The 27,822-nt window shown below is 38.4% G+C and overlaps 1 protein-coding gene across 1 annotated transcript in view; it reads right to left on the reverse strand.

Annotated features, from left to right (window-relative positions):
* Positions 1-27,822, reverse strand: part of DNAH5 (dynein axonemal heavy chain 5) — a 211,086-nt gene that overhangs the window by 145,032 nt on the left and 38,232 nt on the right. The window contains exons 16-28 of the mRNA XM_079918021.1: positions 26,841-26,986; positions 23,394-23,559; positions 22,426-22,665; positions 20,839-21,029; positions 20,637-20,724; positions 14,156-14,289; positions 9,697-9,898; positions 8,890-9,125; positions 6,524-6,742; positions 4,131-4,193; positions 3,588-3,826; positions 2,607-2,847; positions 289-488 (exon numbers count right to left, since the gene is read on the reverse strand). Coding sequence (XP_079774147.1) covers positions 289-488; positions 2,607-2,847; positions 3,588-3,826; positions 4,131-4,193; positions 6,524-6,742; positions 8,890-9,125; positions 9,697-9,898; positions 14,156-14,289; positions 20,637-20,724; positions 20,839-21,029; positions 22,426-22,665; positions 23,394-23,559; positions 26,841-26,986 — 2,365 coding nt within the window. The remainder of the gene's footprint in view (positions 1-288; positions 489-2,606; positions 2,848-3,587; positions 3,827-4,130; positions 4,194-6,523; positions 6,743-8,889; positions 9,126-9,696; positions 9,899-14,155; positions 14,290-20,636; positions 20,725-20,838; positions 21,030-22,425; positions 22,666-23,393; positions 23,560-26,840; positions 26,987-27,822) is intronic.

The raw sequence follows: 27,822 nt of genomic DNA on the forward strand, positions 1-27,822 counted from the left end.
GTGAGGCCTGTCAGCAGCAAAGCTGAAATGTTCCGCAAGATCCAAGTGGCTAATCACATGGTGCATGATTTTGTCCAACTGATGGTCTCAGACACATCCCCCAAATAGAGGATAACGAAATCAAAACAGTTTTATCCATGCCGTGCCAAAGGCTAAAATTAAAACAAGTACTTTTAATGTTGACTAGATTGTACGAGGGGTATTGTTGCATTTGTTTAATTAATTTCCCTTGAAGTGTTTGTTTTTATGGTTCTCAAACCTCAGGGGAAAGAAGGACGGTTTTCCTACCTGTTGCCCAGTAGGGAGCCCAGTAACATCAAGCTGTCCTCCATGTTGGAGATGATTTCCGATGTACTGTCTCCTCTCAAGAGGAGCTCTCCACGGGTTTTAAAGTTGCCAAATGTGAATGTTTTGTTGTCCCATTCATTAATCACCTGCTTCAGCTTTTGTTCAACATCCCTCTCTTTCACCGCACTGATACAGATGTCCTATTAAAAGTGCAAGCTCTCATTTTATCACATGAAAGTCACACATCCTTCTCAAATAGTCTTGGTTCAACAGAGGTCCTGTCTATACCCTTTCCTTTATATGTATCTATAAATACTTACATTTCCAGATCTAAACTGCAATATAATAAATGGTGTGTGTGTGTAGATATAATATAGATTTATCCTAATCTGTAAAATTTATCACCAAACTATTCCAGAAAGAAGACAGAAAAGATATACAGCAGTGGAAGATTTTCAGCCACGATAAAAAAGAAAATCCTGCCATTTGTGACAGCATGGTGGGACCCTGAGGATATTGGGTTAAGTGAGATAAGTCAGACAAAGACAAATATTATATGATAGCCCTTATATGTGGAATCTTAAAAAAAAAACCAACAACAACAAAAAAAAAAAACTTGAAAAAACAGAAAGTGGAATGGTAGTTAACAGGGGCTGGGGGTGGGGGAATGAGAGAGATGTTATATCTATTTACAGCTAATAGATAAATATGTCCTAGAGATCCAATCCACAGTACAGTGATTATAGACAACAAAACTGTATCCTAAACATTAAATTTTCTAAAAGACTAGATCTCAATTGTTCCCACCACTAGAAGAAATGATAACTGAGGTGTTAGCTAACACTACAATGGAGATTATATTGCAATATAAATGTATCAAATCACTATGTTGAACACCTTAAACTTACACAATGTTAAATGTCAATTATATCTCAATAAAAAGTAGGATAAAAAAGATATGCAATAACCTTTTAAATTTTGCCACTTTCATCAAAGACTCAAAATTTAATGTGTCTCTGATTTAACTCTAAAGTCAAATCAATGCAGTACGAGAGGAGGGAATGAACAGAAACCTGACTTCTTCCCAGCTCTCTGATCACTCTCCCTGTCTTCTCTGCAGCCTTATCTTCTCCTGGACCATTGGTCAAACCTGTCCTTGCCCTCTTCTTGTCCCTCTCTGGATGAGCATATCCACACCTGTGCAGTCAGCAACCTTTTGTATCTCCAGGAAAGACCCACACCCACTGCTTACTGGGCTTCTCTGTTTGGATACATCAAGGGAACCCAAAACACAATCTGTGAAATATCAAACTCATGCCCAAAATCAAGCTCATAGTCTTTGCACTTTGTCATTCCACCTGATCACCTTCCAACATTCCCCATCTCAGTCACAAGCACCATCATCCACTTAGATCTCTCAGCAAGAACTCTAGGGTTCATCCTCAGCCCCTCCCATTTCCCTAACATGTTCACTCCGTCAAATTCTATCCTCCTAACGATCTCTTCAATCTTGTCTCCCCTCTTCAGCTTCACTACCTGCCTCCTCATCTGACACATCATTATCTGTTGCCGGGGATATTCAAGTAACCTCCCAATTGGTTTCCCAGCATTCCCCCTTTCCGTTTTCCAATTCTTTCTCCTCACAGCTACCGGAGTGATCTTTACAAAATGCAAATTTAACCACGTCATCCCCCAAACAAAATACATCTCCCAGTTGGCTACCGACTGCTTCAAAGACTGAAATCAATAACACATTCTAGACCCACTCCATCTCCCCAACCTTAGCTGTCTCCTCTCTGGCCCACCTCCACATCTCGGCCATCTGGTCCCCTAAACACACCTCAGACCCTTCACATATGCTGTTCCACCTGCCTGACACTGTCTTCTCTGCACTTTCCAAGCTCCTTACCCCCTCACCACACAAGCACACCCCGTTCACCCAGCACCCAGTCTTCCTGATTTTCATTGCCCTCGCCCCACCCCCAGAGAGGTCAACCCCATTATTAGAGGCCCTCATAGAGCAGCATACTTCCATTTCAATGGTATTTACTGCAGTTTGTAACTACACCTTCATTTGTACAATTATTTAATTATACAAATTATTTAATGATCTGTAAACACAGGAACGTATGTCCCCAGCACTTAACACAGAACCTGTTATATAAACGTTTGTTGAAGAAATAATAGCTGAGTACCAGGAAAAGAGCTTTGATTGTTCTAGCATGATGTACTGCACCAACAGACCATGATGTAGGAAGACTCTCAAATCCCCTGGGACCTTCCAATCTCCCACCACATCATACACTCAATCATTGTACCTCTATTTCCTCTTTGTATTTCAGAAGAGGTGCCTCCATGATATGTCTTAACTTAAAAGTTTCATTCCCCACATCTAGACTGTGCCCAGTGAGAGCAGTTATCCTTTCCCAGTGCCTTTCCACCATGGCCTTACTGGCCATGCGCTCCAGCAGGGGACAACACTCGCTGAAATCATCAATGGTCTTCTTCAGATCCAAAAAAGCCTGCCAGTCCTTCAAGGCCCGGGGCAGCTTCCGACACCTGCGAAGAAAAGCCAACGTGAAAGTTCATTCGAATGTAAGCCTGGAATGTCTCCAATCCAAGACTGTCTGCTAGCATTTCCATCAAAAAACAGTCACCTCAAATACCCATCACATTGGTAAATCTCATGACTCAGTGGATAGCTGTTAATATAACCCACTTTTACATTGCAGAAATTTGCTCCTCCCAACCAGGAATGACTTTTTTCAATTTCCTCATAAAAATTAGGTAAAAGGCATTATTTTAAAGAATAGAGGTGCTTCCCCATTCAATTCAATTCTCCAAACATGTTTTGAGACCCTACCAAGCACAAAGCGCAGCAGAGTGTCTCAGGCTGTCAACTGAAAAGTACAACAAATGATCCTCCATTTTGGGGGGGGGGGGTTCAACACTTCAAGGATGTAGAAATATCACAGGGCTCTTGCTTTTATTCCAAATAAATCATCTAACATAAACTTCAAATGTTGGTAAGTGCAATATAAATAGAGATCAGCTCTCTCTAAGATGCAGGAAAGCCCTTGGCAAGATTCATCCAGGTTTAAAGGATGTGCTTGTCTCACCAGGCACACATAGGGGTAATTAATAAATCGCATTTGACAAGGGTGATGTCAGTGGACAACAGCAATGAAGCATGATGTGCTTTCGAAACATCTGGGTGAAAAAAGAACCCTGACAGCCTATCAAAGAAGAAAGTATTTGAGGTTCAATAGCTCTGGGCATGATAAACATTAATTTCTCACCTGTTCTGGAACTCTGAAAGTTCGCAGTTGATTTTTTCAATATTTACTTCTGACCACAGAAGATCATGATAGCTATTTACAGTTTCTATGACACTGTTGTACAGAGCATATATTTTCTGTAGAAGACTTAGTTGCTTCTTGATTTCGAGAAGCTGAGGATACTGTGTGACTGGCAGACCAAAAAGCTCCTCTCCTCCAGTATAGGTGATATATTTCCGATAGATATTATCAAATTGATTCTAATAAAAATACAAGTGAAAACTCATCAAAAATGATTTACATGTGAATAAACATGCAAATAAAAAAAAAAGATTGGCCAATAAGCAAACATGTATGATCTCTGAGCACATGTAAATGAGAACTAAATGAGTACAATTAATGACATAGAAACCAACGTTAACCATACCAAATCACAGTTTTTAAAAGGTAAGTACATACTATATTCCACAATGGGCTTCTCTATATTAAGCAGAAAAAAAGTATGTGTTTAAAAGACATTGAGGTTTTGGTTATATAGAAAGTCAAAGAAACTAAAAAGATCACCTGAAATATGATAAGTCTATCACTGGCTTCCTGGGGTTTCAAGCCGCTAGCCATTGGACCATTCTGACACAAAAAGTTAAAATAAACATAAAGTAAAATGAAGCAAATGCATACAAATTTCATGAGCACTATGTATTTGAATATCAAATTTTGTTTACATGCATGTCACATACAGGATAGGAAACTTACTTTTTATTTGTAAAAAAGGACTCAGGAAAGTAACTCATTTGGAAATATTTTCAAGGCCAAAAAAAAGCCAAATTGAGGTCACAGCTTTCATATGTCAAGAAATTTTGAAAATTAAAACTATGTGCTATTAATTTATCAGGTGACATGAAGGGTAAATAACTATTCTGTAAGAAGCACAAACGGTGTCTGGTTTGAACTAGAACACTAATGCCACATGACACACAGAGTTCACCACTCTAATATCTATTTGTAAAGTGACCTGTAATGTTAACATTCCAATCAGGTTTTCCTATATTAGACCACCTTAAATAACTGGATTTCTGTGCTTCTTCATCCATGAAGTTGGTTCATGAATCCAATCTCCTAATTTCATTTACTTTGTGGTTTGGCGCGTTACCAGTTAGTAAGTACAAGTTTTACCCTATACTCTACACATTTCCCTTCTGTAGCAGGGAAATGGCTGGAAATGGGTCTCCTTAAGCAACATATTCCCAGCAGAAGATTTTGCATGAAAACTTACGTATGTATGATTAAAATATGGACTCAATCTGTCTTGTCCACTTTTGCGTCTTCAGCACCAAGGGCAGTTCTACAGTATTTGCAGAACTAATGAATACTGTGTGAAGGATGATCATGACAACTATAAGCGAATAATATTTATCTACACAAATCTAGAAAAGCTACCAAAATAACTTCAGTACGAAACCAATGGTATAAATAAAGAGCACTTTTAAATTTCCATTTACTGTTGAAATTATTCTGGATGAATTCTAAGCAGAAAGGATTGTGAAAGGGAAATATCTTTGCTCTTGTGAAAATAAAATTTCCATTCCTAGGGAATTTCATTAAATCTGACATATTGTGTGGGCCAAAAGGTTCATTTGGTTTTTTCGTAAGACGGCTCTCGTTGTCTTTAACTGCATTCGAAACAGTTTTGTTAGATTGTATTGTGACAGCTGTCATATCATTTAAAAACAGACATCAAAATTGGTGAATTTTTGTGTAGCCATTTTAATATTGAAGACGGAGGAAAAAAAGTAACATTTTCAGCATATTATGCTTTATTATTTCAAGAAAGGTAAAAACGCAACTGAAATGCACAAAAAGATTTATGCAGTATATGGAGAAGGTGCTGTGACTGATCGAGCATGTCAAAAGTGGTTTGCGAAGTTTCGTGCTGGAGATTTCTCCCTGGACAATGCTCCACGGTCTGGTAGACCAGTTGAAGTTGATAGTGATCAAATCAAAACAATAATTGAGAAAAATCAACATTATACCATGCGGGAGATAGCCGACACACTAAAAATATCCAAATCAAGCGCTGAAAATCATTCGCACCAGCTTGGTTATGTTCATCGCTTTGACATTTGGGTTCCACGTAAGTTAAGTGAAAAAAACCTTCTTGACCATATTTCCACGTGCGATTCTCTACTGAAACGTAATGAAAACATTCTGTTTTTAAAACAAATTGTGACAGGCGATGAAAAGTGGATACTGTACAACAATGTGGAACGGAAGAGATCATGGGACAAGCGAAATGAACCATCGCCAACCCTACCTAAGGCCAGTCTTCATCCAAAGAAGGTGATGTTGTGTATATGGTGGGATTGGAAGGGAGTCCTCTATTATAAGCTCCTTCCAGAAAACCAGACGATTAATTCCAACAAGTACTGCTCCCAATTAGACCAACTGAAAGCGGCACTCAACGAAAAGTGTCCAGAATTAGTCAACAGAAAACGCATAATCTTCCATCAGGATAACTCAAGATCACATGTTTCTTTGATGACCAGGCAAAACCTGTTACAGCTTGGCTGGGAAGTTCTGATTCATCCACCTTATTCACCAGACATTGAACCTTCGGATTTCCATTTATTTCACTCTTTACAAAATTCTCTTAATGGAAAAAAATTTCAATTCCCTGGAAGGCTGTAAAAGGCACCTGGAACATTTCTTTGTTCAAAAAGATAAAAAGTTTTGGGAAGATGGAATTATGAAGTTGCCTGAAAAATGGCAGAAGGTAGTGGAACAAAAGGATGAATACGTTGTTCAATAAAGTTCTTGGTGAAAATGAAAAATGTGTCTTTATTTTTACCTAAAAAACCGAAGGCACTTTTTGGCCCACCCAATATTATCTTTAAACAACTACATTTTGCATGCTGTAGTCACTCTTCTCCCAAAATACACAGAGAAAGCTAGAGTTGTACCAAATCGTAGTCCAGGTAGAACTGGTGACAGTCTTGGAGGAAGACCTCCACGGTACTAATAAGCTCTTTCCTGAAACTGGGCTGCAGTGAGACTAATTCATTCTGCACTTCACTGGCACGTGCCAGAAGCTTCTCCCAAGTGTAACGCAGAGTATCCACTTTGTCCATCTCTTCCTTTGCTATCAGAAGCCCATATTTGTTAAGCAGGGCATAGGATTCCTACACAAAAGAAGAAAAATTTAATTTCTGCCAGTCAGGTGCATAAATGTATGCACAGTCATTTTTTAAAGCATTAGAATGGAAAAGATCCACATGACAGGGAAACTGCCCAGAGAGTTCTAGTTACTCTACTTGCAAACTTGGAAAAACTTAAGTGAGCAACTGAGCCACTTAACTTCAGTTTCCTCATCTGTAAAACAGGAAGATTCCCTGGCTGCTTCATAGGATTTTCGTGAATATCAAAAAATATATCAATTTAAATGCATTTTGAAAACTATAAATCATTATACAAATAAAAGGTATTTTTACTTAGGCCCCTAAATTGTATTTGAAGACTACAAAATTAAATCAAGTAAATGAAAAACATAAAACAATTTAACTGCTAATTTTAGAATAACAAAATGAATCAGAGTTTTAACTCTATCCTATTTCACTTTGTTGGTAAAAGGTTCCAACAGTAAGACATAAGAGGGCATTCTTGAATCAGAGCCTAAGCCAAGTTATTGCCCTCAGGACACAAAATCCTGGACTATTCTCTTGTCTAGAAGATTAAAATAAGGCAAAGTTTGGTTTTCATGAGAAAGGATTTTTCCTAAATATCCCTGGCCTCTTCTGCCACCATTACTCTTCCCCAAAGACATAGAATGAACACCTGATTGTTGATTTGGGGAAAAGATTGTTGATTTGGGCAAGCATAGCCCAGTGCCTCTCTTCCTCTTCCCTCTTTCTCCTTGAAGGCATGCCTCCAGTCTACACCCCAGTACCAATCAAAGCAACACAGAGACCTGCAGCTTTCCAATGCTCCCTTTGATGGATGAGTAAGTACAATTCTGGAACTTAGTGCTCACAAGGCCATAGTGTGTGTGAATAGGGTGGGGAGATGGGGAAAGTAAGATACAATGGGAATATGGGAACTGAACACTAAATCAGGTCTTTCAAATAAGTTCTATCAGTACTGAAGATTGCATGTTGAGCTTGAATACTTGACAACAGTTTGTCTTAACTCTCACATCACGGGGAAAGGCTTGGCAATTGCTGGACCTCCTCTTCAAACCCCTTCTCCAAACTACCCTGGTCCAAGTAGGGGCTCTTTGCCTTGATGTTTCAATTCCAAAGAAGAACACAATGGACCACGTGATCTCCCTGACCCAACACATTAGAGGTGCAAACCTTCAGTCATCTCTGCCATTTTCATGGTAATTTGAAATTTTTCAAAATTCAAAGAGACGTGCAGAAAATATGAGACAAGAGTATGATCCTGACCATCAGAGTTTAAGTCCAGACACTTAAGTTATGGTGTGATGAAAAGATAATGTTTTTATAACTGGAATTGTTCTAATGCTACAGTTATACTAGTCTCGTTTAAAAGAATATAGTAACCCATTGCTGATAAAGCGTTTGCATCTAGAAAAGAGAGTATGATAATAAAAACAAAAGTAATGTGCAACATTAATCAAACTGCATGATTTCTTTGACCCTCAGTTTCCTTGTTTGTAAGTGGAGTGTTGTAGGAAGGATTAAACAAGTTAATACAGAGTAAACCCATGAATGGACACTGTCAGTGCCCCATCCAGGTCCTGTTTACCAGCTGGTATTTGCAACCCAGATTGTTGGGTGTGTTGACTATAGGAATCAAGCTGCCTTCTTCCCTTGAAAATGGTCCTCAGCTGATAGGAGCCTCCTCATGAGGAAATAGTGGTCATGACCAACTGATTTGGGGGAATAAAGACAGTCCCCCTTGCCTCAAAATGGGGCCAACTGTGTGGTACAATTCATGTTCCAGAACACTCCCTGGGGGATCAGGCCGAAGTTAGTCTACAGCTAAGATCACACCCTGGCTTAGCTTCCTCCCACCCCCAACCTCATCCTTTTCTGTTTCGTTCACTCTACTTCTCCCATGAGCACTCATCAATAAATCACTTATACAGAAATCCTCATCTCAGGCTCTGCTCTTCAACACCTTAAATGCTGTGTAAAGTACTAGAACTGCCCATACGAGGCACCCTATAGGTTAGGTATCATTACTGAAATCGTTGTTCTTGGGTTTAGCGTCCATTTGTAATTCCAGTCCAGATCTGGTCAATAGTTCATCTAATAGAGCCCAACATATGGAGGTATTTCTATAGAACAAGTGATTATCAGTTTACCTCAATAGGTCCCACTTGAAAGTCAATGGAGATTTGCTGCTCCCTAATTTCCTTCAGTGCCACCATAGCAATTCGAACATCATCTAGGTCTTTAATTGGGCGATTCAGTTTCTTACTGAATTCTTCAACAAGTGTAAAAATGTTTTCCATCTCACTTCTGTATTTTTTGTTACAGTGACGGCCAGTGACAACCATCCAGGCCCTCGTCTCAGCGGTCAAGGTGAACTTCAAGTCAGCTGTAAAACCCACATGTCCACCGTTCAGTTTGAAAAACTAGAACCAGTATAAGGAGACCCAGTGTAACGGTTTACCAACAGTAAATACTTTGCAGCTGATAGCCCTCTAACACATGAAAAATCAAACTGGAAAATAATTAGTTTTTCCCAATCATTATATATCCATTCATGTCATAAAGCCTATTTGTAACAATTCAAAACACATTCTAAAATGGGGAAAAAAAAAAACAAAACAGTACCTATCGAAACTGTCGGAGATAAGCCTCAAATCTTTGTTATTGTTATTTATTAAAGAAAGGGTACATTTTAATTCCAAATATGACAGACTCATCCCTTACCTGAATTAGCATTTATTTTCAAGGTTTAGCAGCAGAGTGTTCAAAATAGTCCAGAATAAATAATTACGCAGAAGGGAATTAAAAACAAGTCTATAAGTTGGTCTTAAAGCTTGAGGCCAATAAAAGGAAAGTCAATCTTTAAGATAGCTAGAACTCTCTGGAATACTAATCTAGGTAAAGAGACAGAGTAATACGTTGAATTTTTATGACTGTCTGAAAGAAAATGAACCAACCTGTGTACAGAGCAATGGTACCCGCACAGATATACTCAGGCTCAGTGTTAATTTCTTGCTCTAGTTTTTGGAAATAGAGAATCTGGGATTCAAATTCAGAAAGCGAGGGGTGTTTCATAATAAGTGTCACAATGGTTTCTTCTTTCTCCTTTTGCCAAATGTGATTGTAGCGTTTGAAGCAGTCGGTGGATGCAATAACTTCCTAGAATACAAATAACGTATTTGTGTAGAGAAGGAAGAATCAGAAACGGTATCATGATATAAATGAACATTTGCCAGTTGCTGGTGGTTCCCATGGATTTATTAAAATGTTTAATTAGTGAACCGTGTGACTAGTTGAAAATGCCACAGGACTGGAACTGGATACAATAGTGTAAATAGTAACCTGGGACTAGTAACAATGTAACTGGTACCATCCTAGCCAAAAAGAGACAGGAACAGTTTCTCAGGAAAAAAAAAAGAGAGAGAGAGAGAGACAGAGTCCATAAAATCTCTTGTGAACCAGGCCCTACTGATTGAAGCTGGACCTTAGGTCAAAAAACACAGCTCAAATCATGCCACAGAGAGGGTGATGCTATGGGGAAAAAAAATACCCTGAGGTCACTTTTTCCCATTGCACAAACTCCTCCAAGACTCTCATTGGTGAAATCTACTGGAAGTCTCAATGGAAACCCACTGACTTGTTCCCTAAGGTCAGAGCGTGGAGATTAGATCTAGAGGGACAAATAGAATATATCCAGCATCAAGCCCCATTGAAAGATTGCATGGAATCACACAAAATGTATAAATATATTAGATAAGGACTGACATCCATACAACATTAAATCTTCCCATGTGTTTCTAAATCTTCTCACCTCTTTTTCTTTAATTCCTTGTTAAGTTTTAGAGAACTCTTCAAAAAGACCCTACAAACTTCTCATTATGTACGCTCCTAGGTATTTTTCAATGAAGTTGTTATTGTAAAAAGGATCTTTTTTCCACTTTCCTTATAACTGTATGGATGGCATATAAGTTTTTTTAAAAACTGTTTTTTTAACAAATGGTCTGCTTTGTTACAAAGTGTGCTTCTGTAAGATGAATTGGCTCTCTCACAACTGGCAAATAAGAAATGATGTCAATATAACAGGAAGGTCACATTATCAAATGCTGTTTTTCCTAACACTTCATTTTGTACCCACTAAAGCAGCAAACCAAAGAGGGGCACAATGCTTTTTGTCTCTTCTTTCTTTTGGGTTAATTTGTTCTCCACTTTGTTTTGAGAATGTTCTTTGCACAGTTAGACCTGATCTTTGTATATTTTATATTTGTCTCCATAACTCAGTATTTTCAACTGTTTCTTACACCTTGTTACAACTTCTACCAAGTTTCTTTCACCTTTCGATAGTATGTAAAGTTCTATACTGACTACAGCGTTGTTAAACAGGTTAATATTTTACTATGATTGTTATTGTTTTTGGTATTACTCTGGTTACAGAAGTTCCTAGGTTGTGTGTGTCTATCTCAACCTCTTTTTTCTCATAAGCCCTATTAGATGTGCAACTTTGCAAAACTGGCTTTTCAGGAACATGTTTATTGCATTACAGCAGAAATGCCTATAGTTACCTTTCAACTGACTACTAATTTAACTCTTCTTGGGCCATATGTATTTTTTAGATTAGCGCTTTTGGATTTACTTGATAGATAATCATATCATCTCCAAATAATTAAAATTTGTCTCCTCATTTCTAATGTTTATACCTCTTGGTAGTCAACTTTTTCTATTGGCTTACATTATAATTTCAGAGTTACATCTGCATGAGAAAAAAAAAATTTCAACTGAGATAGAGCGAAAAGTGGCATTATTTGAAAGAATAGAGCATTACCAACGGCATTCTAAATGGTCTGATTATTTTAAGTAAATTTCACCAACCTGAACCAAGCCAAGCAGTAGCTTTACTCTAGTTCCCCATGTGCAGCTAAAGATGCCTCTTGAAACCTCAGGATTAATGAGCGTTGACACTTCACACCCACTAAAATGCAGAAAGCTAAGCCTGCCCCCGCTTGTCCCAGCTACCCCTGATGCCCTGGCACGGGCTGAGATGTTGACATGCACACCCAGAATGCACTGCAACAGCATCTAGACATATTCACAAATGTATGATGGTTTGGAGAACGAATTACAGATTATCAAAGATCCCTGAATATGGGTAAAATTCCAGAATCCTGAGCTCTTTCAACACCCAAGAGTTTATAATATTAAGAACGTACCTGGGACTTGCCTGGTGGTACAGTGGTTAAGAATCCGCCTGCCAATGCAGGGGACATGGGTTTGAGCCCTGGTCTGGGAAGACCCACATTCCACGATCAACTAGGCCCTTGTGCCACAACTACTGAGCCTGAGCTCTAGAGCCCGCGAGCCACAACTACTGAAGCCTGCAAGCCACAACTACTGAGCCTGGGTGCCACAACTACTGAGCCTGTGCTCTAGAGCCCACAAGCCACAAGTACTGAGCCTGTGTGCCACAGCTACTGAAGCCCACAAGCCTAGAGCCCATGCTCCGCAACAAGAGAAGCCACGGCAATGAGAAGCCCGTGCACCGCAACAAAGAGCAGCCCCCGCTCACCACAACTATAGAGAAAGCCCATGCACAGCAACAAAGACACAACGCAGCCTGAATAAATAAATAAATAAGTAGATAGATAGATTTATTTAAAAAAAAAAGAACATACCCTAACTAAATAAGTTTTAGACTCTCATTTATTTTATCTGAGTCAATCTTTATTAAACTGGAACTTTTGAAAGCAGAGGTAACCTAAAGCCTAAAGGAAAAATTACTTGAACTACATATGTAGGGCTGATCTACTTAAGTTATTTTAATTGCCATGGTTATTTTGATTGTTTGGTCCAGCTCATCTTTTCAAGCCAGGCAGTGTTATAAGTCGATGGCCAAACTATGGATGTGCTGAATGTAGGTCAGGTTTGTATTCTGATCCAACCAGTTATTGTAAGAGGAAAGGGGCTGGGGTCAGAGGATTTTCTGTGGTCGAGGAAGGGTCAGCCACAGAAAATTCAGAAGGGTCTGTGGCTGTGGAGAGCCACGTCTAGCACTACGACCAAGTGTGCATATAGTCTTCCAGAAACAATCTGGCCATCCTATCCATCTGGATAAAGTCCTTCAAGTTATTCTAAGTGCCAACCCTTTCTATTATCTTAAGGAAGACTGTACTAAGATCTGTACATTTCCTTCACATAGTATAAAGGCAAATGCAACAACAATGACACAGACATAAGTACCTTGTTGCCTGCAGTACATTAATTTCAACTACTCTGTCTTACCCTTAGATTTTCATAACAGTGGCTGCTTATTGATCTATTTTATTGTATTTTCCATGATTACTGAGACATTTGAAAGCACACTTGAATGTTTATTATCATCATAGAATACTCTACTTACCTTTATCGTTTAGTACAGAGCTTGATAAACTAAGCACTAGACAAATATTTGTTAAATTGAATTATGTGAACGCAGTCCCTAGGGCAAAATTAAGTACAAGACCTTCAAGATATTAAGAAGGAAAATTGAAAATGTATAAATGCAAAAGCTTCCAGTTCCCTCAGGAATACATTAAAATTAAACTTAATATTTCCTCACATGGTTACAGCAAAGGCAGCTTTTCAAAACACTTTCAAACAAGTGAAACTCATTCTATCAAAACTGAGTAATAGAAAAGATATATTTACTGAGTGACAACTGTTCCCTCAACAATGAGAAACATTTTTAAAGAGTCAGCAGGTCTTAGTGCCAATGTGAATATTTTCTTTTAAGTAGAAATTGACACCAGGATTTTGAGTCTTTTTAACCACAAAGACAGATTTGCCTGAACAGAAAAGGGAAAGGTGAGAGAAGAGCAGTTTGGAAGAAAAAATTAACCTGAATTTACATCCATGTCCAGTACCAGTACGTGCTGAAAATATTTTCGAAATTCCCAGTATTATCTTATTTCCATGATATACATACATGTATATACAATATATATAAATTTTCATCTATTTTATAAGATTTGCCCAACTACAGAAACACAAAAACTGAATGTAAACTTATTCTATTTCAAATGATTCAAGTCAGTTCCAGCATCACTGACTCTTTGAAGGTGAACTGCAGCAACAGTCTGACCTGGGGTTTGAGACATCTTGAATTTTTTAACAGACTTATCTGTACTACATAAATACATAAAGAGTTTAAAGGCATTAAACAGAAGACAATATAAAACACAGAAATAATAATTGTCTTTCACCTTGCAACCTAGAATGAAAAATCTTGAGTTAAACAAACATTTGCTGGGCACGTACGAGATTCCATAAGCTGCTCACTGAAGGTACAGTGTGTGACACCCAGGCTACATGAAGGACAAGCTTAAATGTTCAACTTCAATCTTGCTGTAAAGCAAAAGACCCTGGCTGCAGATCCTCTTGGCATACCTTTTTGGTGGAGCTGATGATTGTGCTAAGCACAGAGACTAATTTTAGAATCTCTTTGTTGTCAGAAACATTCTTATAATAATTCCTGTTTTGCACAGGAATGGGTAAGTTCACAGATGCTATCTCAAAGGTATCTAAAAGCAAAAAAAAAAGAGAGAGAGAGAGAGAAACATTTATATCAACAGTATATAGAACATGCTTTAAAAAGATGAGTGAATTTCTGTAATGGTAAAGTAAGGACCTCTGAAAAAATCTTCTTTATAAAAGCAATTGAAAACACTGGGCAAATTTGTCAATAATAATTTTTTCAGGACTCTGGACATTAACCAAAGCTTGCAACAATTCAAGGAATTGTTTATTAGAGAAATATTTTGAAATTTGAGTAAAAACAGTGAGTTTTGTCACTGTTTTGTTAATCGGTTCTACGTACACTGCCCCTTGCTGGCTATGCGGCAGCCTCGAGAAACAGGAGCTTCGCAATGACCGTGGCTGTGAAAACCACAGCCAGCAGCAGGCCACATTCACCAGAGGGACCAGCCTGGGCTTAAGGCTCCTCAAGAAGTCCCACAGAATTGTCCCTACTTGACTTGTCTGGAAGCTCCCTGGGCAAGCCCCATTCAAAGAGGTTATCTTTATTTGACCTGACTCAGAACCCACTGACAGAAAATCCCTATCCCCAAGGTGTTTGTCAAAAAACAATGAGAACAAAACAGAAGCAGACTCATAGATACAGAGAACAAACTAGTCCTTGCCAGAGGGAGGGGAAAGGAGGATGGGCAAAATCAATAAAGGGGATTAAGAAGTCCAGTTATAAAATAAATAAGTCACAGGATGTAGTGTACAATACAGGGAATATAGTCAATAATACTGTAATAACTTTATATGGTGATAGATGGTAACTAGATTCATAGTGGTGATCGTTTCATAATGTCTAAAAATACCAAGTCACTATGTTGAAGTACATAAGTCACTTACTTATGAAGTAAGTCAACTATACTTCATTTAAAAAAAAAAATCAGTGACATTTAACTTCACAGCTGTCTGAGGCAATGATATCTGTTGGGGCAATGGAAAGGGTGGCCAAAAAAGTTAAAGATCTGGGGAATGAGATGCCCACAGAAGACCTTATAGGGCCCTGACATATTCCTGGGGTTCTAGAAGGTCACGTGTATGTACAGAGCTGTGCACATGCCCAGGAAAGACCTAAAAATGTCCCAATCTTTCATGCTGGCTCATGAATTGAGGTCTTGCACAAATAGTAAATAAAGGCTAGAGCAGTGTTGAAAACTTTCTGAGCTTTCAGCATGCTCCAGTGCACACACAAACTCCCTAGGCAAAGCATGGAAGTCTTACTTGTTCAAAGCATTAAAGGAAATCTCTGTGCAATCATAGTTAACTGCTAAACTAACCAAGCACAGACTATAGCGGTGCAGTCCACAGGGAAGACAAGTTTTACAGAATTGGTCCAGGAAAGTCAATATAAAACAGTAGTAACAACAATAACAACAGACCCTGGGAGAAAGAATCAGATTTGCTACATTATACTCTTTAACATATCAAGTTTTAAACAAAAATTAAAATTGTGAGACATGCAAAGATACAGGAAAGTCATGCCCACCCATAGGAACAAAAACAGCCAATAGAAATATACATGAGAAAGCCCACTTTTGGAATTACTAGGCAAAAAGAAATTTTTATTGACATACAGTTGATTGACAAGGTTCTGTTAGATTCAGGTGTACAACATAGTGACTCAAATTTTTTATAGATTGTACTCCATTTAAAGTTATTATAAAATACTGGCTATACTCCCTGTGCTGTATATTTCCTTGTAGCTTATTTATTTACTTATTTTATACATAGTAGTTTGTATCTCTTAATCCCATACCCCTATCTTTTCCCTTCCCCCCTTCCCTCTCCCCACTGGTCACCTCAAAGTTTGTTCTCTATATCTGTAAATCTGTTTCTGTTTTGCTATATCCTTTCCTCTGTTTTATTTTTTAGATTCCACATATAAGTGATAACATAGAGCATTTGTCTTTCTCTGTCTGACTTAATTCACTAACATAATACTGTCCAGGTCTATCCATCTTGTTGCAAATGGCAAAATTTCATTCTTTTTTATGGCTGAGTAATAGCTCATTGTATATATGTATCACAGCTTCTTAATCCAATTGTCTGTTGATGGGCACTTGGATTGCTTCCTAGCTACTGTAAATCATGCTGCTATAAACACTGGGGTGTGTATATTTTTCGAATTACTGTTTTCATTTTTCCAGATATATACTCAGGAGTGGAAATGCTGAATCATATGGTAGTTCTATTTTTAGTTTTTCTGAGGAACCTCCATACTGTTCTCCACAGTGGCTGTACCAATTTACATTCCCACCAACAGTGCAAGTGGGTTCCCTTTTCTCCACATCTGTGCCAACATTTGTTATTTATGTTCTTTTTAATAATGGTCATTTTGATGGGTGTGAGGTGATATCTCATTGTGGTTTTAATTTGCATTTCTCTGATGAGTAGTGATGTTGAGCATCTTTTCATGTGCCTGCTGGCCATCTGTATGTCTTCTCTGGGGAAATGTCTATTCAGGTCTTCTGTCCATTTTTCAAACAGGTTGTTTGTTTTTTGATATTGAGTTGTATGAGCTGTTTATATAGTTTTGATATTAACCCCTTATTGGTCATATCATTTGCAAATATTTCCTCCCATTCAGTAGATTATCTTTTCATTTTGTTGATGGTTTCCTTTGCTGTGCAAAAGCTTTCTCACACCATGTACAAAAATAAACTCAAAATGGATTAAAGACCTACATGTAAGACTAGAAACCATAAAACTAGAAGAAAACATAAGCAGAACACTCTAACATAGATCATAGCAACATTTTTTTATTTGTCTCCCAATGCAAAGGAAACAAAAGCAAAAATAAACAAATGGGACCTAATTAAACTTAGAGAAAAATTTAAAATCAGCTATTAAAATATGTTCAAGGAACTACAGAAAACCCTATCTGAAGAATTAAAGTACGAGAAGTATGTCTCAAAAAATAGAGAATATCAATAATGATATAGAAATGTAGAAGAGAATCAAATACAAGTTCTAAAGTTGAAAAAAACAATAAATGAAATGAATATTCACTTGCAAGGCTCAACAGATTTTAGCTTGTAGAAGAAAGAATCAGTGACCTTGAAGTTAAGTTTCTTAAAACCTAGAAAGCTAGGTTATTGATTTGAGATAGTTCTTCTTTTTTAGTATCAGTGTTTAAGACTATAAATTTCCCTCTAAGCACTGTTTTAACTGCAGTTCATAAGTTTTGGCATTTTGTGTTTTCCTTTGCATTTATCCTAGAACTATTTCCTAATTCCCTTTGTGATTTCTTCTTTGACTCATTGGTTATTTAGGAGTATATTGTTTAATTTTCATGTATTAGTGAATTTCCCAAATCTCCTATCACTGATTTTTAATTTCATTTCACTGTGGTTGGAGGAGATACTTTGTATTATTTCAGTTTTTTTAAATTTCATTTCAATAGTCTCCAGATTGACTTACAGATTCAGCACATCCCAAAAATCACAAATCTTTTTTGTAGAAATTAACAGGCTGATGATTTCAAAATTCATACAGAAATAAAAGAGATCCAGAATATTCAAAAACAATCTTGAAAAAGAAGAAAAATGTTGGAAGACTCACACTCCTGACTTCAAAATTTACTTCAAAGCTATAGTAATCAAGACAGTGGGGTTCTGGAATAAGGATAGACATAAGATCAATGGAATAAAATCCAGAGTACAGAAATAAATGCTTACATTTGCACTTGCAGTTAACTGATTTTCAACAGGGGTCTCAAGAAAATTCAATTGGGAAAAAATAGTCTTTGCAACAAATGGTGCTAGGACAACTGAATACCCACAGGCAAAAGAATGAATTTGGACCCCTACTTCACTCAAAATGCACCATAGACCTAAATATAAGAGATAAAAATATAAAATGTTTAAAGAAAACATAGGAGTAAACATTCATGACCTTAAGTTAAGCAACAGTTCCTTAAATACACAATCAAAAGCACCAAAAGAAAAAGTAGCTAAGCTGGACTGAATCAAAATTAAAACTTTTATACTTCAAAAGATACCATTAAGAAAGTGAAAAAACAGGGCTTCGCTGGTGGCGCAGTGGTTGAGAGTCCGCCTGCTGATGCAGGGGACACGGGTTCGTGCCCCGGTCCAGGAAGATCCCACATGCCACAAAGCGGCTGGGCCCATGAGCCATGGCCACTGAGCCTGTGCGTCCGGAGCCTGTGCTCCGCAACGTGAGAGGCCCGCGTACCGCAAAAAAAAAAAAAAAAAGAAAGTGAAAAAGCAACCCACAGAATGTAAGAAAATATTTCAAATTACATATTTACATATCTGGTAAGGGATTTGTATTCAGAATAAATAAACAACAATAAAAAGACAAATAGTCCAATTATTAAAAACTTGGGCAAAGAATAGACATTTCTCCAAACAAGATATATAAACGGAAAAAAAAAATAAGAAAAGCTACACATACAGACATGAAAAGATGTTCAATATCATTGGTCTTTATGGAAATGCAAATCAAAACTGCAGGGAGATACCACTTCACACACACTAGAATGGCTATAATCAAAAGGCAGACAACAACAACTGTTGGTGAGGATACAAGGAAAACAAAAAAGAGAGAGAGAGAGACCTTCATACACTGCTGGTAGGAAGGTAAAATGGTCTAATTGCTTTGGACAACAGTTTGGCATTTCCTCCAAATGTTAAGCATAAGTTGCCATATGATTCGGGGCATGACTATCATACCCAAGAGAAATGAAAATATATGTCCACGCAGAAACTTTACACAAATGTTCACAGCATTATCTATTCTTAACAGTCCAAAAGTGCAAACAACCCAAATGCTCATCAGCTGATGAATGGAGAAAACGTAGTGTATCCATACAATGGACTATTTATCCAGCAATAAAAAGAAATGATACCTAAAAAGAGATGAAGAAATGATATATGCTACAACATAGTTAGAACTTGAAAGTTAGTTACAAAAGACCACATGTAGCATGATTCCATTTATATGAAACGTTCAGAATAGGCAAATCCATAAGGACAGAAAGTAGATTAATGGTTGCCAGGGGCTGGGGGAAGGGAATGAGAAATGACTGCTAACAGGTACAGGCTTTCTTTTGGAGGGGATGAAAATGTTCTAAAATTAGATAGTGGTAAAAAAAAATAATAATAAAAAAAATAAAAAATAAATAAATAAAATAAAATAAAATTAGATAGTGGTGATGGCTGTACAACTCTGAATATACTAAAAACCACTGAACTGTACACTTTAAAAGGGTGAATTTTATGTTATGTAAATTATATCTCAAAGCTGTTATTTTTAAAAGGTGCGGCTTATTTCTTCTTTTAACTCTTTTATCATGACAAGAATATATGTCTAATTTTCCATTAAACATTTTTCCTCTCAATTTAAGATATAATTCATGATTGAACATATTTCGAGTTCAGAAAATTCTGAATTTTAAGCTATTCTAGGAAGTTAAGCAATGTTTCCAAACAATATCAAAATTGAAATTAACACAGTAATATAGATTTTTAGCTTAAATAAATAATATTGTAAGTTGTGGACAAAGTTGTTTTGAGCTGTCTTTAGCCTCCTCAGTAACAGACTATTTTAAAGAGGAACTTGTTTTAGTTTCTTCCTTGTGGTTAGTTCTCAGGGGATATGAGCACTAATTGAAAATTACACACGCCCTGTTTGCAAGGTTGCTTTAAAAGAAGTTTGTAGGACTAAACTACATTTATCATATATCATTAGCAACTTGGATGTCATATGCTACCTAATACTACAGAATATAAATGAAAACCATAAGATCTACAGCAAAAATCACAGCATGTTAGCAAAACAGGACATATAATGGCTCAAAATACAAAATAGCTCTTAAATGTCAGGAAATGTTCATTGTGATGATGACAAGTTTCTCTTTAAACTGTGAAACTAAAATCCTACTTGTCCCCTAGTATGTCTTGTGAGATACCCATTTAAAATACACTATTCATGGGGCTTCCCCCGTGGCGCAGTGGTTGAGAGTCTGCCTGCCGATGTAGGGGACGCGGGTTCGTGCCCCAGTCCGGGAGGATCCCACATGCCGCGAAGTGGCTGGGCCCGTGAGCCGTGGCCGCTGGGCCTGTGCATCCGGAGCCTGTGCTCCACGGTGGGAGAGGCCACGGCAGTGAGAGGCCCGTGTACCGCAAAAAAAAAAAAAAAAAAATACACTATTCATGATGGTGATATTAAAATACATGGATCTTCATATTTTATAAACTAGAAATTGGCTCATAGATTAATATTCCGATCTAATCTGATTTGAGAATTGCATGGAGGGAAAATACCTTTTAGCTCAATATATTTTGATTTAGAATGACTAGTTAGAAAGAACTAAAAGAACATTTACCCTGAGGTTCATTTTCTCCCATTTCAACATCAGAATCGCTGTCTTCATTACTCTGCAAAGCAGCCATTTTTCTTTCGTGCATCTTTTTCTACAGTGGAAAAGGACATATTTCAGTCATATGACCTTGAAACATAATAAACCATGCCACCAATCATATGATTCATTTCAATCATATGAAATGATTTCCTCATCCCACACCCACCTTGGACCATAGCTCACTGTTCCACTGTCTAACCCCCTTGGTGACAGTGACGATGCACTCCACGGCTTTGTTCAGCGTCTGCTGTATGTCTTCTAGGGCTGGGGCCATGGTGATGTTGGGAATGGCCAGAGTGATGCTTGCCCGGAAAATGGGCAGAACGTTCTGCTTCATTTTAGAGGTACTGTTATTGTCTGAGTTAACACAAAACAGGGAGGATTTAATCTTTTTGATTTAAAATGTATTAACTTAGTTAATAAATTTTTAATTTATTTCATTTTTAACCAGAAAAATTAAAGCACCTAGAACAATACATAATAGGTATATCATTGGACAATACTGTATGTATTTGTTGAATGAATGAATAAAAACTAATGGAGGATCTAGTTTTGCTCAATGTAACAGAGCAGCTCGATGGAACCCAAGCCATTTTCTGCTGATTACAATCTATGGGTACACTCTCCATAAAGGAAACCCACTGCCTGGAGTCAGATTTAATTACGTAAACTCTGGCCTAAAAGGGCGCGGTTAAAGAGTAGAGAAGAAATAAAGTGTAATTTACCATTTACACCATACCCAAGGGGCTTTTAAAGTCGGATATAGGTATAGGTGTCTAAATATGTATATGTGTGTGCGTGTTAACTCTATATATACAGTTGGAAATACCTGTAATATATAAAGTTGAGGAAGACGTGACAATATTCAGCATATCAACAGTTGATAAGTTCTAATATTATCCCCATGTCAAAGGAAAGTACTATCCTCCATTCTGAAGTAAAATAAAACATAATAAGCCATGCCACCAATCAAAACATTATTTTAATGTTTCCACTTCTATTCATCCACTTTTAATTAAATATTAGAGATGCTTTCCCTTAAATGCCAATATGCAAAATAAATTAAAATAGTTTGTTATCCTATTGTTTTTTCAATTTTAATTAATTACTGTTACTTTATTTTTTATATCTTTTTAATTTAAAATTTAATTTCAGAATGTCTCTAAATTTGATGGATTTTTGTGGCCCCTCTGGGAAATGCAACACCTATTTCTGAATGGTGCCGAGGAGAGATGGCTGTACTGAGAATGAAGAAATCAGTTGGAAAGTACTAAAGTGACACCAAAATAGTAAAAACAATTTCTGCTTTGGAGATCATGGCATTAATAAGATCTTTCTCTCTTTATAAGATTGGCTAATAATCTAATAATTTAACAATGAAATTATCTTTCTGGATATCTTCTTTTTAAAGTATGTATTTTTTCTTTCACTAATTAAAATAATTCATTTCACACGTTTTCACCTTATTACAGAAAAGATTAAACGTGATGCTGATTATGATGTTATTAACAAGAGCTAAGCAACGTTAAGCAAATTACTTAACCTCCCTGGACTCAGTCTTAAATGAGTGGAATGATAGTGTCTACTTCATAGAATTGTTGGGATAATCCAAGTTCATAATATTTAAACTTACAAGGAGGCACTCAAGAAATGGTGGGGGTTTTTATTATTTAAATTTAACAGGAACACACACACACACACAACCAGCAACCAGACTTGGCCAGCCAGGAGGCAAATGGTGTGGGATCATTACCCCGGAAGCTGGTCATGTGGGAGGAATGAATGCGCTTGCGAATGGCCTCTAGCGTGTTCCTTGTAACTTTCAGCAGAGCACCCAGGTTCTGGTGATTGAAGTGAGAGAGCAACTCGCGGGCTCCTTCCTGTAACACCTTGGTCTCTTTCTTCTTTCTCACGACTGTCGTCAAAGGCAGGAGGCCCACCCCAGCATTAAGAGAAGATGTCAAGGTGTCGGAATGTCCTTCTTCTCTTTTTGCTGTTACACAATGAGAGAAATTGAAAGAGATGGGAACGGGGAAAGAGAGAAAGAGACAGACAGACAGAAAACCATCTACTGCAGTTAAAGAGAAGAAAATTAAGATAAATTACATGCAAGTTGAATAACACTCAAAGGTCACACTTCTTACGAAATGAAGCCATCAAAGGATAGGGAGACGAACTCGGGGCACCAGGCAGTCTGAGGAGGCCTCTCCTCCTCGATGTGCGGAAACAGGAGGAGAGGCAGAAGCTGTGGCCACAAAAGAACGACAGGGCCTGGGCACCTGGGTGCTCGTTCTCTGGGTTCTCTCTTCCACCAATAACCATAAACCCTTGGGGAACAGCGACCGTCCTCAGCCTCTCAGTGTCCTCCTCTGTCCTGCAAGCCCTTTGCTCTGGTGTAGACGTACCTCAGTGGGGATTCCAATCCATAAACCATCCTACTCTACTGATAGTGAAAAAACATACCTTTAGACCTAAATGCAAAGAGAGCTAACAAGGGCCAATGCAAAGTACACGCTTGTAGAGTTGAACAAAAAGTAATGGGAATGAATGACATGGCATCATTAAAATGTGCTCTGAATCATAATTTCAGATTTATAAATGTCCTTATAAAATTGGGAGGGTCTTTCTAGACTGTGAAATTCATTCCCATGTAGAAAATTAAATTTTAGTTTTCAGTAATGTCCTAGAAAAACAAGACCCTTCCATTACCCCCTGTCTTACCCGAAATTTCATTTTTTGAATCAGTACTCTTCATATTGGATGCTTTCTCTCTGTCTTCCTTAGATGAAACTTCCACAACCAGCAATATATTTATTAGCTCATTGACTGCTTCTTCCACTAATGAGCTTTTAAAGTGTAGCATCTGAGCACCATTTACACAAAGGTCCTATCAAAAATAAAAATAAAAATTAGCACTGTGTCATATTTGTTTAACTAGCTCTTGAGGGCACATAGGTTCAGCCTCCAGATGAGATCTTGGTCCCCAACGATGCTTGGCCATGCCTCTCACACTAACCCAGGCCAGGCATCCTGTAAAGGAACGTGTTAAAGACAAGAGAACCAACTGGATCATAGATGGACCAAAATTATGCTTACTTCTCCAGCAATGGAGGAAATAACTCCAAAAGTCATGAACTGCCTCTCTTCCCATGAAGTTTCCTTCATTTCATATAAATCTGCTCTAGCCAGCCTTCCTTCTCTCTTCACCTTTGCCAACAGTCCATCATCAACCCCTAAGTAATTTCAGATATTCCCCTGCCTCCAACTGGATTATGCATTTCTCAAAAATGAGATTTAACAAACATAAATGAATATACTGGAGCACTTTAATCAAGACAGACAGAGAGATAGTCAGTGATTTACCACCTGGTTGGAAAACAAGCCCATAAAGCAATAGACTGTGAGTAGGCCATAGTCTCCAGCTCCTTCCCAAGTTCCACCATGATTCATCTCAAGATTCTCTAATGTGCTCATGGACCCTCCACTCTAAGCATTAGCTTCACGGTTCATTTACCTCCTCATTACCCATGACATTCACGTCCATTCCACTGCTGTAGGGCATACGGCATTTTGATATCATTAAAACAGGAAGATTCTGATGTGTTCTGAAACTATTAAACTTCTTTACCATCAAATAAAGTATAAAATAACTCCCAGCTCAGAACTTCACTTAACTAATAATCACCATCCTTAGCCTACAGACAGTTATGAAAAAGATGCAGGTCAGAGGTTGGGTAAGGGAGGGAATAGAGTTAGCGCCGTCCAGCAACAAGTACAGTGACAAGTATAGACTCTGGCACCAAACTACCTGGATTCAAATCCTAGCTCTGTGTGATTCTGGAAAATCTTGGGTCTTGATTCCCACATCTGTAAAATGCTGATTATGGTAGAACCTACCTCAGATTGTTGTGAGAATTCCAAAAGGCAATGTATGTAAAATGGTAAGAACAGTACCTGCCACAAAGTAAGTACCCAAGAAGTGCTTGTTATTATTATTGATCAGCAAATCACACACAAACACAGGAGGACGTTTGTTTGCGAAGCTTGCTTACCCCATTCCATATAAACAATGAACTAACTCCCTGTTCTCTGAGAGATTGCTAACATTTTTTCAAGCCTTCATCTTAAATCCTCTGACTCTACACACCCTCCCCTAAGGACATGATTTCCCACATCGATCATTCCTTTGCCAACAGCCTTTCCTCCATCACCTGTTTCCACAGCCCTACCCAGGAGAAGCCCAACCCAAATGAACCAGGGCATCTACCCTCTCCACTTGCACACAGAGGTCATGGCAAGGCAGGTGTTGGTCCTGGAAATTCATGGTCCCCAAACTCAGGCAGGCCCCTAATGCTACCCAAGGATCATTCTACATGACTCCAGTCATATTTCTCTGCCAGGCCCCATAACTGCTGTGTCCTCAAATTCTTGCGTCCTCAAATCCTTACACCATCCTCCCTCATCGTCCTCAGATAATAACCTTGATTTCTATAGCACAAAGCAAATGGAGGCCACAACATGGCCCTGACCCCATGCCCTTATCCAGAAGACAAATCAGCCTCCATCATTAACCCCTTTTCCTCCTTTGTCAGTGAATGCAATGTTTATTCTTCTATTTAAGAATACATAGGGACTTCCCTGGTGGTGCAGTGGTTAAGAATCCGCCTGCCAACGCAGGGGACGGATTCAAGCCCTGGTCCGGGAAGATCCCACATGCCGTGGAGCAACTAAGCCTGTGCACCACAATTACTGAGCCTGAGCTCTAGAGCCTGCAAGCCACAACTACTGAGCCCACGCACTTAGAGCCCGTGCTCCACAAGAGAAGCTACCGTAATGAGAAGCCCGCGCACTGCAAAGAAGAGTAGCTCCCACTGGCCGCAACTAGAGAAAGCCCACGCCCAGCAATGAAGACCCAATGCAGCCAAAAATTAATTAATTTTTTAAAAAAGAATACATAATCACACAATCTGAGTTCTAAGTCACACTCTGCTGCTTCGCCAGAGACTATGCTTACCAACCATTCCCTTTTTCCTTCTCTACTTGATTTTCCCCCCAGCATATGAACATACTCAATGAACTTCAACTCAACATCTTTCTACCATAAGAAGCTTCTGCCTCGGGGCCTTTTCACTTGCTGTTCCCTCTGCCTGGAATGTTTTTCCCCAAAGATATTCACATGGCTTGCTCCCTCACTTCCTATGTTCAGATGTAATCACATAAGTCGTCCCTGACCATCAACATAAAATCACAACTCTCTGTCAGGTACTCCTTTCCTCCACTATCCTCTTAATTTTTCTCCATTGAACTTATCATCACCTGGCATGTTGTTTGTTTATTGGCTTTTTTTGTTTGCTTGTTTTTCTGTATCTTCCACTTGAAAGTGGGCATCACAATGGCAAGGATTGCATCAGTTTTGTTCACTGTTTTATTCCCAAATAGTGGTTCGCATAGGAGCTCCACAAAAATTGTTGAAGGACTAAACGAATTATAAGAAGTAAACATATTCAAGAGAAAGCATTCTTTTATATTGGTAATCATTCACTTTGGTAATCAAAATGCAAATTAAAATTTGAGAAATAATGGATTAAAGAAAGTTAACTAGACACTCCCAGGAGCCCTTCTGAAGGTCTTTATTCTAAAACGTTAATGTGAAGAGAATCTGAATGGGGAAAGGAACGTACAGTCTTTACCCCAAGCAGGTTGAACACAGACCCCGCCTTTTCCAGCTTTCCCAGCAATGGCTCCAGAACCGTGTGCCACAGAACACCAGTTTGGGAAACGCTGCTCTACAAAAACGTTTAAAGAAGAAATTCTACCCAGAAACTGTTTAAAACAATTATTTTATTAATTAACCCTAGCTTATTAGAAGCTCTTCAGCAAAATAGCTCTATTCTTCACAAACTATAGGAAATGAGAAATGTGTTCCATGGCAATTTCCCTCCTACTGATCTGAAAAGAGATGATTTGTTCTTCATGTCTACGTGACCCCTCAGGTACATTCCTCTTCATTTTCAGATTATTGTCTGAAGCCTCCTCGTTTGAATCACATCTATCACAGACCAGTCATGCATAGAGAAAACAAATTTAATTTATGCTCCCAAAAATGCCCTTTATAGAAAAATGAATCACAAAACAAAATTTAAATAAAAACATCAGTCTTCTAATAACCTTTGTCATTTGGAGAAACTCTTCACAGGTAAGTGGCTCCTCCCTGGGGAGTTGACAAAGAGGCGTGCTACTCATTTCTTCCAGGATGGCATCGATGCGGAACTCAATCAAATCATTGACCCTGTCAATCAGCAACTCCAGGGCCTCTTTGGAAAAAAATAAAAGAGATTAAGCATTTTGTTTAAAAAAAAAAAAAACCAACATGATTAAATTTCAGTAGCAAAGTCAGGATTAAAGTTGCTCCATAGAGCTGTTTCATACTTGGTTTTCTCACACTGTTCTTTCTTTCTTTTTTTTTTTTAATTTTACTTATTTATTTATTTTTGTCTGTGTTGGGTCTTCGTTGCTGCGCGTGGGCTTTCTCTAGTTGCGGTGAGCGGGGGCTACTCTTTGTTGTGGTACACAGGCTTCTCATTGCGGTGGCTTCTCTTGTGGAGCACGGGCTCTAGGCGCGTGAGCTTCAGTAGTTGCGGCACGTGGGGTCAGTAGTTGTGGCTCGCAGGCTCTAGAGCGCAGGCTCGGTAGTTGTGGCTCATGGGCTTAGTTGCTCCACAGCATGTGGGATCTTCCTGGAGCAGGGCTTGATCCCATGTCCCCTGCATTGGCAGATGGACTCTCAACCACTGTGCCACCAGGGAAGTCCCAACACACTGTTCTTTCTTAAACCAGTTTCCCAGCTTTCTCAGCCTGCCTTACTCTGACTCAAACTTGAAGTCAGCTCAAACGCATCTCCCCCAGGAGGCTTTCTGTGAATCTGCCCATATTTGCATGGCCCCTCCTCCTGTGCCGGCATCGACCCCTGAGCACTCCTCCATCTCAGAGGATCTTCTCCATTCTTATAATGCTATGGTTCATGCATTTTATATTATTCAACCTTCAAATTGTAATGAGCCTAAAACATATCTCATGCATATCCAAAGACCCCTTCACAATTTATCCTTGAATCTAGTCCCCAAATCTACAAAGCAAAACAAAGAGGGTA

Source organism: Stenella coeruleoalba (assembly GCF_951394435.1).
Source record: "Stenella coeruleoalba genome assembly, chromosome: 3".
NCBI classification, from domain to species: Eukaryota; Metazoa; Chordata; class Mammalia; order Artiodactyla; family Delphinidae; genus Stenella; species Stenella coeruleoalba.